Below are 16,950 nucleotides of genomic sequence, written 5' to 3' on the forward strand. Positions count from 1 at the left end.
GCAGAGTCCTGCATCTGGGAAGGAACAACCCCATGCACCAGTACAGGCTGGGGGCCGAACTGCTGAAGAGCAGCTCTGCAGAGAGAGACCAGGGAGTCCTGACTGATAAACTCAATATGACTCAGTAATATGCTCTTGTGGCCACGAAGGCCAATGGCATCCTGTGATGCATCAAGAAGAGTGTGGCCAGCAGGTAAAGGGAGGTTCTTCTCCCCCTCTACTCTGTCCTAGTAAGGCCTCATCTGGAGTCCTGTGTCCAGTTCTGGGCTCCTCAGCTCAAGAGGGACAGAGAACTTCTGGAGAGAGTCCAGTGCAGGACCCCCAAGATGATCAGGGGACTGGAAAATCTTTCATAAGAGGAAAGACTGCAGGAACTGTGGCTGGAGAAGAGGAGACTGAGGGGAGATCTTTTTAACATTTACAAATATCTAAAGGGTGGGTGTCAGCAGGTTGGGACATCCCTTTTTTCTACAGTAGCTATCAACAGGACAAGGGTTAATGGGATGAAGCTGGAACACAAAAAGTTCCACTTAAATATAAGAAAAAGCTATTTTACTGTGGGGGTGAGGGAGCAGTGAACAGGCTGCCCAGAGGGGTTGTGGAGTCTCCTTCCTTGGGGGTCTTCGGGACCCGCCTGGACATGTTCCTATGTGACCTGATGTAGGTGAACCTGCTTCTGCAGGGGGATTGGAGTAGATGATCTCTAAAGATCCCTTCCAAACCCTACCATTCTATGATTCTAAGCTTGTGGATCTTATATTAAGACAGCGCTTACTTAGCTTAACATCTGATTTGCAACAAGCAAGAAATCGTAGCTTTAAGAGAGGTAATCTGTAGGATGGATAATAGATGAGAATCAGTAATTCCAGTTATCAAACTAGTAGCAGGGAGCTCAGCTTGCCAAAGATATTACATATATTCCTCCTTTATGAAAATGCAGTAAAATTACTTTAATACTTCAGCTTTTAATATAGTAATTTGAAATACATTAAGCCAGATGAAGCAGAAAAAGATGAAAAGTAAGAGTAGAAAAGGTAAAATTTTACTGTGATTCATGAAAAGCAAAGGCAGCAAAGATATCTCTTTAAGAAGCTCTAACATGTATATGCAGTTAATTCTACACTTACATGTAGAATGTATTCCATATTTATATGTAGAATGAAGATTCTGATCCTGATTTAATTATGTAATTAACTTTTTAATCAACTTCAATATGATATAATTTACATTTCGTTACTTGCTTGACCAATCTGATAGTCTTCTATGAAAGTATAACTGGCTGGCTAGATGAGGGGACAGCAGCAAATGTCACCTGCCTTGACTTCAGCAAGGCTTTTGACACTGTCTACCGCAATATCTTCATAGAAAGCTCAGGAAGTGTGGGTTGGAATATTGGACAGTGAGATGGATCGAGAAGTGTCTGAATGCCAGAACCCAGAGGGTGGTGATCAGTGGACCCAAGTCAAGTTGGAGGCCTGTGGCCAGTGGGTTTCCACAGGGGTGGCTTCAAGGGCCAGTCTTTTTCAACATCTTCATCAACAATCTGGATGAGGGGACAGAGTGTACCCTCAGCAAGTTTGCTGATGACACCAAACTGGGAGGACTGGCTGATTCCCCAGAAGGCTGTGCTGCCACTCAGGGGGTTCTCACAGAATCTTAAGGGTTGGAAAGGACCTTGAAAGATCATCTAATCCAATCTCCCTGCCAGAGTAGAACCACCTAGAGGAGGTCACAAAGGAACTCATCCAGGTGGGTTTTGAATATCTTCAGAGAAGAAGACTCCACAACTCATCTGGGTAGCCTGTTCCAGTGTTCCAGCACCCTCATAGTGAAAAAAGTCTTTATTGTGTTTCTTTGGAATCTCTTGTATTCCAATTTATACCCACTGCCCCTTGTTCTATCATTGGCCACCATTGGCTATCATCTCAAACAGCTTGAGAATTGGGCAGAGACAAATTTCATGACGTTCAGTAAGTGCAAGTGCGGAGTCCTGCACCTGGGGAGGAACTCCATGCACCAGTACAGGCTGGGGATTGACTTGCCGGAGAGCAACTCTGCAGAGAGAGACCCGGGAGTCCTGGTTGACAATAAACTAAACGTGAGCCAGCAATGTGCCCTTGTGGCTAAGAAGGCCAATGACACCCTGGGATGCATCAAGAAGAGTGTAGCCAGGAGGTCGAGGGAGGTTTTGCTCCACCTCTACTCTGCCCTGGTGAGGCCTCATCTGGAGTCCTGTGTCCAGTTCTGGGCTGCCCAGCTCAAGAGGGACAGGGAACTTCCGGAGAGAATCCAGTGTACGGCCACCAAGATGCTGAGGAGACTGGAGCATCTTCCTTATGAGGAAAGGCTGTGGGAACTGGGGCTGTTCAGCCTGGAGGAGGCTGAGAGGGATCTCATTAATACTTACATGTATGTAAAAGGTGTATGGCAAGAGGATGAGGCAACACTTTTTTCTGTATTGTCCAGTGATAAGACAAAGGGTAATGGACAAAAGCTGGAACACAGAAATTCCACTTCACTCTGAGGGTGAGGGAGCCCTGGCACAGGCTGCCCAGGGAGGGTGTGGACTCTCCTTCTCTGGAGGTTTTCAGAATCTGCCTGAACATGTTTCTGTGTGACCTGATTTAGGTCAACCTGCTTTAGCAGGGGGTTGGACTAGATGATATCTAGAGGTCCCTTCCAGCTCCTACCATTCTGTGATTCTGCATGAATATAAAAAAATAACTTAGGAAATTTGTTGTCCAAATAAGTAATAATAAAATTCAAATACGGCAACACATCTAACTGGAATACAGCTTTAAGTATGGAATAGCTATAGTTGGAATAACTTTCTGGAATTGTCTTGTTCTCTCCATTAGTTACAGAGAGAATTTAGGCTCTGAGTTTAAGTTGTAAGAATTATTCATTACATGTGTAAACTAATCAACACAGGTGTTATAATTCCAGCCTTGCTCAACATGTTATTTAATGGATAATGAATGTATTTTTATTACTAGTGAAATACTAGTAATAATAGTAGTGCTTTATAGACTGAATAACATATTTATCAGGTTAAAATAATGACAAATACACTTCAAGATAATTCATTTTCTTTTAAAAATAAATATATAATCTCATAAATATATAATCACTGATTATGTCAGTTGTCAGACTGTGTATATGATCAGATTATGCAGAAGAAGGTTTATCAGTGTTAGGTAGAAATTAAAAAAAAAAAGTCAAATCAGGAACACCTAAAATTAAAGTAATAAGTCTCTCTGTTCCTACCTTTCTTTTACCATATCCCCAGCTTAATGTAGTCATTTAAGTTTCTTTAGATATTTACATCAAAAAGAGGCCACAGAAATGCTAAGCAAGAAGATTGCCATTTTATGTTCCATCATATTTTCAAGAACTATAATCTAATGAAGAAATTAAAGCAAAATAATGCAACAAAACAGAGAATACATTAGAATGCAACCAAGATACGTCTTTAGGGTGATGAGAATGAAGATTTCAGAAGATCACCATGTAAACTGTTTTGTTAGTCCTATCAGTGGCTGACAATTTTTTAATACATCTGAAAAAAGACAGTGAAGGCAGTATTAAAGCACTCCTGCACAGTGATCTGCATCTTCAACAACATTCCTTTGACATGTATTCCCAACAAGAGCCAAGTGCCTAATTTGAGGATTTGCAGTGAGCTTTCTAAATTATATCTATATACGATTTACTTGATTATTTGTAAGAACTTAAATCCATGCACCTTTAAGGAAAGGAAAGTGAGAAACCAAAGTAAGTGAAAATAGGCTTAAAAGACAACTGACCTTTTTCCACTTCATTCAGATTAGCAGCTTGCAGTGACAAAGACAGAAGAGACAAGAGACTTTTTACATTGTAATACAACAGCATAGCACATTAAGCTAATGCACAACTATAGCAGCAGAGAGGTTGATATAGCAAAATGAAGCAAGCTTCAGAGTCTCACCTACAGCAGAGCAAAACAAACAGAACAGGTAAAAAGTACATGCCACTGGTGGCATAAGAAAGGTTTTACTTCTGGATCAATTTGATCTGTGATCTAATGACTGATGACAACGAGCAAGAGAAATGATCATCTGTAATCTACAGAATGTACATAAAATGACCTGAAGTTTACTAGACTGAGGTTAAAATAAAGGAGATGATAATGTTAAGAGAATAACGAGGTTAAAGAGTGCAGGACATAGTGAGGTATTTTAAATGTTTTATTTCTCAAGGTTTCACCAGACACCCTGAGCATCTGCTGATTCCATTTGCTTATTGTTGTTTCACAGTTACAATCTGTGATCTTAAGAAAGCTCACAGTATAGTGCAAATACCATTCTTTGTCTTTCCACATGTAACTGTGGAGGTAATTGTAAAACTTAAACTGAGGGAGAGAAAAATGGACTCCTGATTCTTAAGTAGGAACACACTGAGCTTTTAAAATTGTTTTAAAATCAACATTGCATACTTGAGAAGTACACATTTTCAAGGGTTTCTTAGAAAAGTCAAACAGTGGTTTTGCACTGCAATAGTCTTTACAACATTTTTCATAGTTTTTGTATGTATTTTCAGAGGTCATTCGGGATTTTAACAAGTCCTCCACATGAAAATAAAGCTTTAAAGAAGCAGTTTCCAGCTGACTTCTTCCTTATATTGTGCTACTGAAATGTATAGCATATTTGTAGATAACCATTCACCCCCAAAAATATTCTGGGCTGGTGGACTTCAACTTTTAGTAGACATAGGCTGTGACATCTGGAACACAGACTATTCCATGTATTGCCAATAGAAATAAAGGAGACCAGGACAAGCCTAAAGTGGTATGTGTACCTGGTATGTGTTCCTGGTATGTGTACTGTCCCAGTATCCAGCAACTTACACCTCAGAGACTTTCTGAGCTAGAAACAGGTATCCCTGAATTTCTCTTAATTTTTTTTCCTTTATTTTTTTTTACTTACTGAATATTTAGACAGTTTTCCCGATGAATAATCCACTTTTGTGCAGCTAGTATGTGAATTCACTTAGTGGAAAATATCTTTCTTAAAAAAACACATTATCAATATGCATATTTAACTCATTAGAACAAATCTATACAAAGTTCCAAATGTATCCAAATGTATCCAAAGTTCCTCATGAAAACCACTGTACCCTTACTGGACAGAGATTCTGTTAGTTATCTCTCAAAACAGGCTATAGGCCAGAGGAAAAAAAACCCAAAAAACCTATAAATCATTTGGCATCTCATACACATTTGAAGCAAATGTAAGATTATTTTATATTTTGAACATTATCATTTCTAGATCCTGTTGTGTTCAGACTACTGTCAGGCTTATTTTTAACGCTGAAAGTTATTTAATTATTATGCAAGATCAAGAATGACAGATGTGAAGACTTTAACTAGCTCAATGTTTTATATTTTCTCCTTACAATTAACCTCAAAATGACTTAGGATCTCACATACAGTGTCCAATGCTCAGATGCTTTGTAAGATAGATAGTATACTGTAGAACCTTTTGCTGTACCTGAAAGTTTTGCTACAATTTTTATCCAACATCTGTAAACATACATCTGGTGTTGTATTCTTAAAAAATTATATCTGTCTGTGTTTTTGGTAAGGTGTGGAAAAAAATATGATGAGATAGTGTACATTCTAAATATTCTTTAAAAAAACCAGAACATTTAAACTTCCTGAGAAGTAGATTGTTTTGATTTATTTTAGAGCTAGTGAGAGGCTTCTCACCACATCACATGACTTACTGAGTTCAGTAGCAATTACGAGTAGGAATTGCATCTGTAAAAGCAAATCTCTATTTTATATATATAATATAAACATATATATGTATTTTTATATGTACATAAATTACACTTACAAGTAGAATTTTCCTTTTAGAATTATGTATAATTACGAATCAATTTTGAAATTACACTTTCTTGTACTTTGACTAAATAAGCAAAACTGCAATACGAACATCAAAAAGGTTACCAATGTTTCTTCTCTCATGTTTTGTTCTAACCATATAGATGTATAGAGAAATGCTACGATCGCTGTTTGTAAAATGTTTGTAAATGAAAAATGTACATTACAATTACAGTACTATAGAAATTTGGCAAGCACACTTAAAGTTTTAGGCTACCACATATAAACAAGCCTTTGTATTCCCTCTATGGATATTTCATATAAAACACTCCTTCTCATAGCATACTGTGAATACAGCTATCTATTGAGTCTAGCAGTGAAATGCACTAGAGCAAAGTTGAAAATAAAGAAATGAACAACACAGGTAAAAACATCTGCATAGATGTAGGGGAGGAATGCACTTGCAAATAGATTCTCTGCTACCTAACAGATAGATGAAACCTCTTAGCATGAAGCCACTGAACAGGATGATGTGACTTTGGTTTGCCTTCTTCCACCCTATGCAGCAGAATATCTGATCTCATTTTTAAAGAAGATAGCAACTGATCCCAGGGGAACTGAAACTTGACTCACATAAACCTGAAATTAGTTAGCGGAGAAATAGCAAATACTTGTGTCTATTTATTGTTGCTCTAACCTGTTATTCCTTTCTAAGGTTTCAATTGTGAATTGTTCATAGGTATTACAATATTAGTACTTGGCAAAACAGAGGATTTGTCTAAGCAGAGGATTATATCTGTTCTTCCAGATGTGGACCATCCTCTTATTATTTACTCTGACCACTTATATTTTTAACCTATATTGCTGTAGGTATTGCAGCTTAGTTTGTATGAAGAAATTTCTACGAAACATCTGCCCACCGTAAGTACTGGATGAATACATACATTAGATTATGAAGTTGTATTTTTTATACTTGTGTTCTATCGTCACTGTGGGTTTTCAAGATTTAAATATTGACTTTAAATTTTAATACCCTAAACTATTTTGGCAATCCAATAGGTTGTAGAACTAATGATGGAAATGCTTTGGATTAAAAAGGAGATAGCTATGTTTTCTATATATGACATTAAACCATGAGTTTGCCTTTACTCCCAGTTTTCAAGAGCTCAAATTTCATTTAATTATTAAAATACAGATATAGGATGATTGAATGGAATTAATTCCCAAGCAATGGTGAATTATACATATTTTTTTAATGCACTTAAAATCACGGTTTTGTGAATTGAGCATTGTGTTCTCCTAGTGGTCAACTAGCTGACAGAAAATAGATCTGTCTAGTTAGAAAAACTAGAAGACAGATCAATGTAAACAATAGCTCACACTTCTTGTTCTCCAGTGTTGCTATTCTAACTATCTTCCATTCCCACAGAGGACAACAGCAAGCAAGAGACCTGCTGTCTCAAAGAGAGGAGAATGCTTTAGCCTGGATGACGATAGAAACAAACAATAAGTTTTTTTCCTTCCTCTATATCAGATCAGAAAACATCATACTCTACATTAATGTTTCTAATGGAACGCAGGGCAGCATCCAGGGGTGCCAAATGCAGTTCCCTACTGGCACAGACAGATCTCTTTCTGCCCCGTTAGTAACATGAGGTCTAGAGGACAAAAGCAGAATATTTTTCAGATTTCTGCAACTACAGAGGTTATTCATGGGGGTGCATGGGTTAGGAAAACAGTAGGGGTGACACATTTTGAATGATCTTTTAAATATCAGACTGCTTTAATTTCAAAACCAACAAAAGAATTAATGAGTTGGCATTGACTACAAACCACAAAGAAAAATACCGAGAGAAACCTCTCTTTAACTCAACTGTAAGTACCTACTAATTCACCTACACACTGAAAAACGTTGCTGGTCTGCTAACAATTACCTTTACTTTCTCTTACACTCCTACCTGTATATTCAGGTGGACAGAGGCAAGTATAGTTATTAATTCCATCCACACAAGTAGAATTGTTTTCGCAGTCATTGTCTTCACAGTCATCAACATTTACTTCACAGTTTTCACCTTCAAATCCATCTGCACAAGTGCACCTGTAATACAGAAAACAAAACTAACCACTGGACGTTTTAGCTGTGGAGACCAGACAAGAAGTTCTGTAGTTAATACGTACAATAATTTACAGTTACTATCCCATAAAGCAACATGGTTGATATTATGTAAAACACCATAGAATAAATGTTAGTAAAATATTTGTCCAATGTTAAATTACAGAAAAAAAAGTGCCTTAATCTTTGTTTAGGGAGCTTCTTAAATATCACTGAACATTCCTGTTGAAAAGTGCGCGACTTTATATCATGAAATTAGATTATATTTCTTGTGTAACTTGAACCTTTTATGGTTTTAAAGTTAAAAACTTGAGAAAGACTATGGAATCATGACTTAGTATGTAATAGCAGTATTCCACTATTATTCACTTAAATGCACCAATACAAAGCTCTGTTTAACATTCTGTGCACAATATATGCATTAACATATAAAAACAAAGCCTGTATAAACTCTTCAATGCAGCATTTTCTTTTTCTGATTTTAAGTATGTTCATAAAAACCAAAAAGATACTGACACCTGACCACAGACACAATTTCATGTAAGATGAGCTGTCTGTAATTTCTGCAGCTTTCATTATAAGATTGCTGTTGTTTTCAAAATATATGGTGTTTAAACAAATAAATTAACAAGGTCAAATTCTGAGACGTGACTATGTCCCTTCAAATCCTAGAGGCATAGTATTAAGATGTATACACTTATTTTTTAATAGAAAATTATTTAATCTTTTGGTAGAGCTTGGATTAAAAATGAAAAATAATGTCATAATGAATTGCAGGATAATGAATTGTATCTTTTTGAAGTGTCACTTCTAACAAGCTTGAGGTGTAGATTATTAAATGACTAATAATTTCACATAAGAATGCTAAAGAACTTTTATTTCATAATTCATGAAGTACATCTGGAGTAATTGTACTGTGTGATTAAATAACTCAAGATTTAAAATGCTCACAGCATGTTTATCTGCTGGCATAGTGAGTTTCAAATGAATCATTAATTTTCTGTTTCACTGGGATTTACAATTTATCATTTACATGCTGTCTGTTGAAGTAGTACACACGACAACAGATGAATTGTGAGATGTTTTCAGCAGGGATCTAGCTAGCTATTAATTAGCATAACGGAGTCAATATTATGTTGTCTTGACCTGATATACCTCAACTATTCACAATAATTTGTTATTGTTTTTAACAGTTCCAAAACTTTAGAAGCTTTCCAAGAATGGTGACACTTTCTGAAAACCTCATAAGCACTCAAAATCTCCCTTTCTCATGTATTTTCCAGCACATACAAAGATTAACATCAAAATTATCTCAGCACATAAAACCCAGTCATTTTCCATCCTGATATTACAATAAAAACAAGCTACCAGAAACCATCTTTTTCGCCTTCTTTCAAATGACAAGTTCCACCATGCTGGCACGGGTTACTGATGCAAGCGTGAATGGGAATATCACAGTCTTGACCCTACACAGGAAAAAATAATTATAACTTAAGAAGAAAACACAGACATTCATGGAAGGGAGGCAAATAAAATGCAAAAGTTCTTAAAGAGAAACTTACATTACAGTAAGCTTTTTCCTCTTCATTCAGTACCTACCTTGAAACCATATGGGCAAGTACATCTGTAGAAGTCAACTGGATCATTGTTGCAGGTTCCATCATTTTTACATGGATTTGATAAACAGGGGTTACATTTAGCGAGAATGTTAACATCCACAGGCCCTTAAAAATACAAATTTTATAGTCAGAATCAAATAACTATAAATTTATATTTGACAGGATATACTTGGCATGTTGCTTTAAATTTTAAAAAAAGGAAGTGGTGTTTCTATATGTGTGCAATGCTGGACTCTTTCATTCTGTTGACATGACTAAATAAATTTGGCATTGGATTTTTGGTTTAATCATAACTTTTTGTTTGTTTGTTTAGAAAGAAGCTGACCCCAACGTAATTCCCATATCCTCATTCTCTGAAATCTGTCCAGTTCTAATTAATGAGAATTATTCTTTCCTTTGTGTTACCACAATGAAGATTACAACTTTAGCTTTTGTCTCTTTAGGGAGTAAAAATTGCCTATGAGAAAAAAGGTTATGACAATTTGTAATTTTTCCTTGATGGTGGTAGTGGAAAAAATATTTTTGGTTGCATTTTTGATTGAATGGCAAAGTGAACAAGTAAAACTCCCTGTAAGGTGGTTGAATATCTGTGAACTGAAATGTAAACTACATATTCCAAGCTACCTCACACTAAATTGTAATTTTTACTAATATCTAAATGGTGGATGTCAGGAGGTTGGGGCATCCCTTTTTTCTATTTGCTTGGAAGCAAATCCAAAGGGATGAACATGGTAATCTGTGATAAAATACTTATTGCCAATGCCACAATTTAAATGGATCACTGACTACTCTTCACAAACTTATTTTGAAAGAGAAATCTATACCTGTTTTACCTGATTAAGTTCTGTTAGACCAGAAAACAACAGAGTAGAAAAGTAAAAACAAATATCACAGAATTAATATGTAGAAAGTCCTATCTGTGTACTCTAGACTATTGCTGATTATTGCTAAAGTACACTAAGAGAGGTTTTGTAAAAGATAAGGTGAAAGAGGCACACACTTAAAAAAACCACTGCAACACTGCTGTAACATGGAATTCTTATGCTTCCTTGCCTCAACTGTTTATTCTGAACATCATATCCTCTTTTCTACTTCTCATGCAATAAATGCTAATTATTTGGCATGAATTAAAAAACATTCAGTAACTAAGGTTATTTTCTCAAATGGATTAGGAATCTAAATTTCATTTCCAAAATAGAGATAGAAAATGAGAATCTAAATCTCAAGAAGATAATAAACCATCACTGTATCTGATTTTGTGCTGAAAGTGTTTATTTCAAACTATTATGCATGTAGTATCCAATAAAAATTAACAGTTTGCTTTATCATTATTCACTTGTAAGATCCAAAAAAATTGATATGTTTCAGATATTTTTAATGACGCCTAATGGAACAGCAGTTCTGGAATCTATTCTCATTTGCACTGTTACTTTCATCTTTCTGCTTGCATGTGTAAAAAGACTTGTATATTAAAAAGAATTGGGTTCATAGCCTATTGTTTAGTTTTTCATATTGTAGACATTGAATAAATCCTAACTGGGAAAAAAATGAAAGAAAAAATAAGCAATATTCCTTTCATAAACAGAGAAAAAACTAACTGCATTTTATTGACAAACACACACAGAGCTATCAAACACTTTTTAAGAAAAACATGACACAAACCCTCTCAAAGCTCTGAGAGAAATTTGTTACCAAAAAAATCTTTGAGATATGACATTTTATGATTCCTATTCTCTCTTGCATATGGCCTCAAAATCAGTATATATGCTGACCCACTTGTACTAAAGCTGCTAATGGAGTCACTGATTTTAGTATAATGCAGTGGAAGCAATCATTTCAGTTAGATAATTTTCAGACCTCAAAGCCAGGCTTTTAAAATAACAAAGGTGTTCATACAATATATTAAATGATGTATCATGAAAAGTCAGCTGCAAATTCATCAAAGGGGAAACCAAACGGTAAACATGCGTGTCGTAGGAAAGAAGGCTGCTTGAGGTACACAAAAGGGAGGTCAGAAGGTCCATTCTTAATCAGATCAGCCATTCCAGATTTATTTATAACCTTACCTGGTATCAGAAAACCACAAGGCCCTGGAATCTCTAGAAGCAGGGCATGGATGGTAAAGAGGTAAAAGTAAAAGATTGAGAGTCTGTTAGAGGCCACATAAAGAAACCCACTCATAAATGTAGGAAAACAACTGAAAGAAGAAAATACTGTGGGATGATTCCTGCAGTAAAAGAATTCTTAAAATTAGAGCAAGGTACAATGATTTTATGGAGATTTACAATTGAGCAGAGATTTCATTTTAAAATGCTCATGTTCACTGTGAACTATTCATTACCATTTCATTTTCAATTGAATCCAGAGACACAGATAAGGATCACACACTACTCTTCCTGAAAATATATACACAATAGCAGAACATCAACAGATATTCCAAAACCAGTCCACCCATTCATACCCTAAAGTGTTCGTTCTAATACAAATATAGCATCTTCCTACTTTCTATTCAGCAGTTTATTTTTAAACAAAAGACAAAATTACTTATCTTTGAGTAACAGACACTCTAATATATTACAGAGCCATGGTGTCATTGAAAAGTTGCGGATTTGCAATCTGTAATTATGAGCACTTCGTAAGACAGGGACAGGAAAATTATTTTTTCTCAAAGGTATCCATAATACCAGTTCTCCACTCTTGGAAGTGAAACAAATAGAATTCTTACCCTGTGAAATATTACAAAGGATATTTTCTGACGGGCAAGAGGGAGTAAGATTTACTTTCTGGATTGTCTGACAGAAATATTACAAAGATTGATGGCAGGGCTGATACAGCTTTTTTATAAATGGAAAGAGTTGGAAAATAACCAAACAGATACTTCACATCCATGCAAATATTCTTTTACTTATATCCCTACAACACTGTGTAATAAGAGCATATCTGAAAATAACATTCAGTGGATGCTTGTAGAGAAAACAATGAGATTGGCCAGCAGATGTCCTATCTAAGATCAGACTAAGACACCTTGCACCAGCTGTCATGTACAGTGAACACTTGTGTGACCTCGGAGATGTAACGTTGAAAAGTTGCAAGAAGGATTTGGAGAAGTAGATAATTCATTGGCATCACAAGCAACAAAATAGGTTCCACTGGTTTTGGTTTACAAAAAAGTTTTTTTTTAACAGAAAGTCTAAGGCGAGAAGACTAAATAGGATAAACATAAAGAATAACTTTAGATGAGCCAAACCTGACAAAGTCCTATTGCTATTTTAAGGAAGAAATTACAAAGGTATTAAGTTCACCTTTGAAGACACATTAACAGATGAATAACTCTAAATAGCCTGAAGATTACCTGTACTGTGAGAATAAGTTACTTCTATACAAGACTTAAGATTATATTTATTTGATGCCTCGGAAATAACTGCATGCTTAGTAAGAGCTTACAAGTATAAATACATATAGATTTTGTTCATGGATTTCAATATTTTTAAATCAGAACCATAAAAAAAAATGAAGCTATAGCAGAAGTTTTCTGTGTTTTAAAATATTTAATAAGGAAAAAATGGATGGAAGAGAGGACGATTGAACAGTAAAACAAAGTAAGTTCTCTCTCCATGTGAATAAAAAAATCACTTTTCTAACCAAGAAAGGTTTGGACAAAGAACACAGGAATTACCAGGCAATAATGAAAGCTGTGATATAAATACCAGCAACATTGGTACAGACAACGAGATAAATACTCTTGGTTGAAACCCTGAGAGAACTCCCTATATAAAAACATTTGAGAATGAGATCTCTATAGACGTAAACTTGTATCTACAGCTGGATTTTTTGGGGTTTTATTTCTTTATGGGTTTGGTTTTTTTTTTTTTGGTACCATTAAATGCAGACTTCAAGGATTAAGGATGTATTGATCAATTTTACTGCTAATAGCCTGAAGGATAGTAATATTCTTTGGCTAAGAGAAGTGTAGGTGTTTGAGCTGCAGTTCATGACTGAGATAGTACCAAGTACCTATGTACATCCATGTACTGAGGAATTCTGTACTGTAAGTCCAGCGACTTTCTTCATCTACTGGAAAAGAAGTAGGCATTGAAGTCTTTAACATAAATACAGTTCCTGGATGGAACCAATGGCTACATCCATAAGTATGAGATGGAAAGATGACAAGGCTGAGTGAAGATGCTGTAACAAATATATTTGGAATACACAGGACTCTTATTTCACAGTTCAACTATTTGTAAAAATTCAAAATTGACACTACAAAGAAAAAAACAGTACCTTGGCAAGTAAATTTTTTAGAAGGGGTTGTGAGAAGAAGCTTATCTGCCATTTCTCCAGGACCAGCACAACGTGCAATGCCAGGTTCTTTGTACTCTGATTTTACCCAGTCAGATAGCCACTGCATGTTGCAATCACAATAAAGAGGATTTGCTCCAATAGCTCTATGGAAAACAGACAGACAAAAGGGGAATAAAGTTTTAAATGGTTGCTTTTAAAAAGAGAAGTCAGAAAACTGGTTGGTAAAAAAACCTTCAAAGCAAAAACAAGTCCTACCTCCACCAAATTGACCTTAAGAGCTTGAAGTGCCTAGATTTGCATTCTAAACCAAGAAGTGATGGTTGTAGCAGTAAACTTGGTGCAAAAGTCTAGCTATTCTTAGTTGCATTATGTGTGAACTTTAGAGAACTAATACTATCTCTGTCTCACTGTTGGCATGTAATGGCCAAGATCAGCTGCATCAGTGGAATTAAACTGATATCGGCAAACTAGATTAACAAGAATGAAGTATTTCTTCTGAAGCAGCCAAGGCAACCCCATCGAGTTCCACCCTGATATTTTTCCTTTTCAGTTTATGGCTCCCAGGCTGGTACAAACTATCTGTTTCTAAGCTTCCAAATTTGATTTAATTATTTCCTCTTTGTAGCTCTCCCATCGAACTTATAGCTATGTGCAGAATTCAGTAAGAAGTCTCTGCTGCATATTTAAATAAAATTACATTATCCTAGTTTTGTGGTAGGTACATAAGAATTGTCTCGTTAAGAAAATAAATAAAGTTCTTTAAATCAATCTGATTCTTTAAATTCTGAAGTAATTCAGCTGGAGATTTTCATAATTAATTTCTGCAAAGGCCTTTCAAGTATCTATTTCCTCTGCTAGAAACTATAAATACTCTTAACAATACATTGTGTAGTTACTTTAGAGGACAGAAGTATTGTGCTGTTCTATAAGGACGTGTTCATACTCCTTTCAATAAATACAATAAACATAGAACTTTTGATAGATAATGTTGACATGTGCAAACTGCCAAATGGTAGTATTGGAACATCCTCTTTCTCCAGATGTTTCAGTACTTTTTTTCGGATTGTTCCACAATTTTGGATCAGTGGGTCTTGAGATGCAAGAAAAGTTTTGACAAGCAAAAGTGGTACAAAATACACTTTTCTGCCACACTGAGCAGGAAGTCCTCTCCTAATTATTGCTGCATACTTCCAGCTCAACCCCCAAAATATATATATATATATTTGTTCAGTCAGGCTTCAGTCGAGTAGTAACAAAAATCAGACCTAGTGATAGGAAACTTCCCATGCAAGAAGAAACACTTAAAATTTGTCCACTCCATATTTGGAAGAGTGAATGGCAGCCTGAGCTGAGAGAACACAATTGTTCTGTTAAAATCAGAATGTTAGCAAGAATAATTGGTAACCACTAAGAAAGAAATAACAGCAACAATAATAAAATAGGGTAAGTTTTACTGATATTGTCATGAGGATAAGCTAGTTTAACAATATCATTTGAATGAATTAGTAATGACTTAAAGCTTAATTAGCATCATCAAAATTCTGAGAACCGGCAAGTTAAATGTAAATGTCTAATATTGAATTAGAAACAGATTATTTTTTAAGAACTGCAGCTGTTCAAAAGCATAAAAACTAGATATATCTAAAGGCATTACTTAGCTTAATCCTCAATTGCAAGCGAACTACCCATAAACACAAGAAGAATTAGCGATAGGTAACATGTTCTAATCTATATTCCCATTGAAGATTAAAAAAAGGAAAAGTATTGCCTCAAATTATGTTCTGAAATTGGATGTCATGTGTTCAATGTCAACAGACATTGACACAGTATTGTAGAATAATTTAAGGCATTCTGAAGGACATGTAGTCTCACCTTCTACACAAAGCAAGCAACACTTCCAAGTCAGAGCAGGGTTGCTCAGGACTGTGTCCAGCTGAGCTTTGAAAATCTCCAGGGTTGGAGATTCTTCTGTTTGCTTAGGCTTTCTGTTCCAAAGCTGAACCACCCTCACTGAAAAATTTTTCATTATGATCAATCAAACTTCTCTTGTTGAAGCTTGCAACTGTTGGATTTATTCTTCACCTCTGAGAAAAATCTGTCTCTATCACTGCTATAATCTCCTCAGAGGCTTAAAGACTATTAGGTCTCTCTTTCTCCAGGCTAAATAAATCCGGTTCCTTTAGTCTTGTTTCACAGCTCATATGATCCAGCCACCTCCCCTCTTTGCCTGCCCCTATCCTGGATTCTCTTCGGTTCATACACATCAGCTTTGTACCGGAGAAACTGAACACGTCTTCCTTATGTGAACTCAGGAGGGCCAAGCAGAAGAGAGTGACCACTATCCTCAGTCATCTGGCTGCTCACTCTAATTCAGTCCAGAGTGTCTTTAGCTTTGATTGACATAAGTGCATGTGGCTGACAGGGGTTGTTGCCCACCAAGCAGTTCACGAATTTTCTGCAGAGCTGCTAGCTCTCGGGTCAGTTCTCAGCCTCCAAAACAGGCCTTTGCATTTTATCTTTGTTCAATTGCATGAAATTTGCTAAACATAACAGAAAAAATACAGTTATCTGAATACTCACAGGTGTGATAACGCCGAGAGATCATTAAAAGCTCCTTCAGGAACAACAGAAATATCATTGCCATGTAAAGATCTTAAAAAGAAAATCAACAAAATAATATATATATGCATAAAAATCAGCAGGTTCACTTTGAAAATTTTGTTTTCTGTAAACAGTTTTCAGCTTTTCAATTTTTTTTCCTTCCAGTTCCATCATGTTTCCAACTGTTTGTTTGCTTGTTTTTTTAAATTGGCATTTCATTTTTTTCATCTTGAATTTTAGTAAGGTATGTAAATAATATGATTCTATTACAATTGAAAGAACAAAGGTCAATAAAGGTAGGCACACTTTGGCAAAGTAGTGAAGAGTTATTCTTTCTGACTTTTTCAGGATTGCCTGAATTTCCCATCAATTATGTTCACATTTTTTTTAAATCTTTCATGGATTCATGCAAAATACAGGCATTGACTATTTGTTAATATAAGCATTAGCGT

The 16,950-nt window shown here is 35.7% G+C and overlaps 1 protein-coding gene across 2 annotated transcripts in view; it reads right to left on the reverse strand.

Moving 5' to 3' along the window:
* The window catches only part of SLIT2 (slit guidance ligand 2), a 265,496-nt gene that overhangs the window by 31,678 nt on the left and 216,868 nt on the right, over positions 1-16,950 (reverse strand). For both annotated transcript variants that reach the window (XM_061991809.1, XM_061991808.1), the window contains 5 exons: positions 16,478-16,549; positions 13,877-14,040; positions 9,576-9,700; positions 9,345-9,442; positions 7,822-7,961 (listed from right to left, as the gene is read on the reverse strand). In XM_061991809.1, coding sequence (XP_061847793.1) covers positions 7,822-7,961; positions 9,345-9,442; positions 9,576-9,700; positions 13,877-14,040; positions 16,478-16,549 — 599 coding nt within the window. The remainder of the gene's footprint in view (positions 1-7,821; positions 7,962-9,344; positions 9,443-9,575; positions 9,701-13,876; positions 14,041-16,477; positions 16,550-16,950) is intronic.

The sequence above is a fragment of the Colius striatus genome, chromosome 3, assembly GCF_028858725.1.
Source record: "Colius striatus isolate bColStr4 chromosome 3, bColStr4.1.hap1, whole genome shotgun sequence".
NCBI classification, from domain to species: Eukaryota; Metazoa; Chordata; class Aves; order Coliiformes; family Coliidae; genus Colius; species Colius striatus.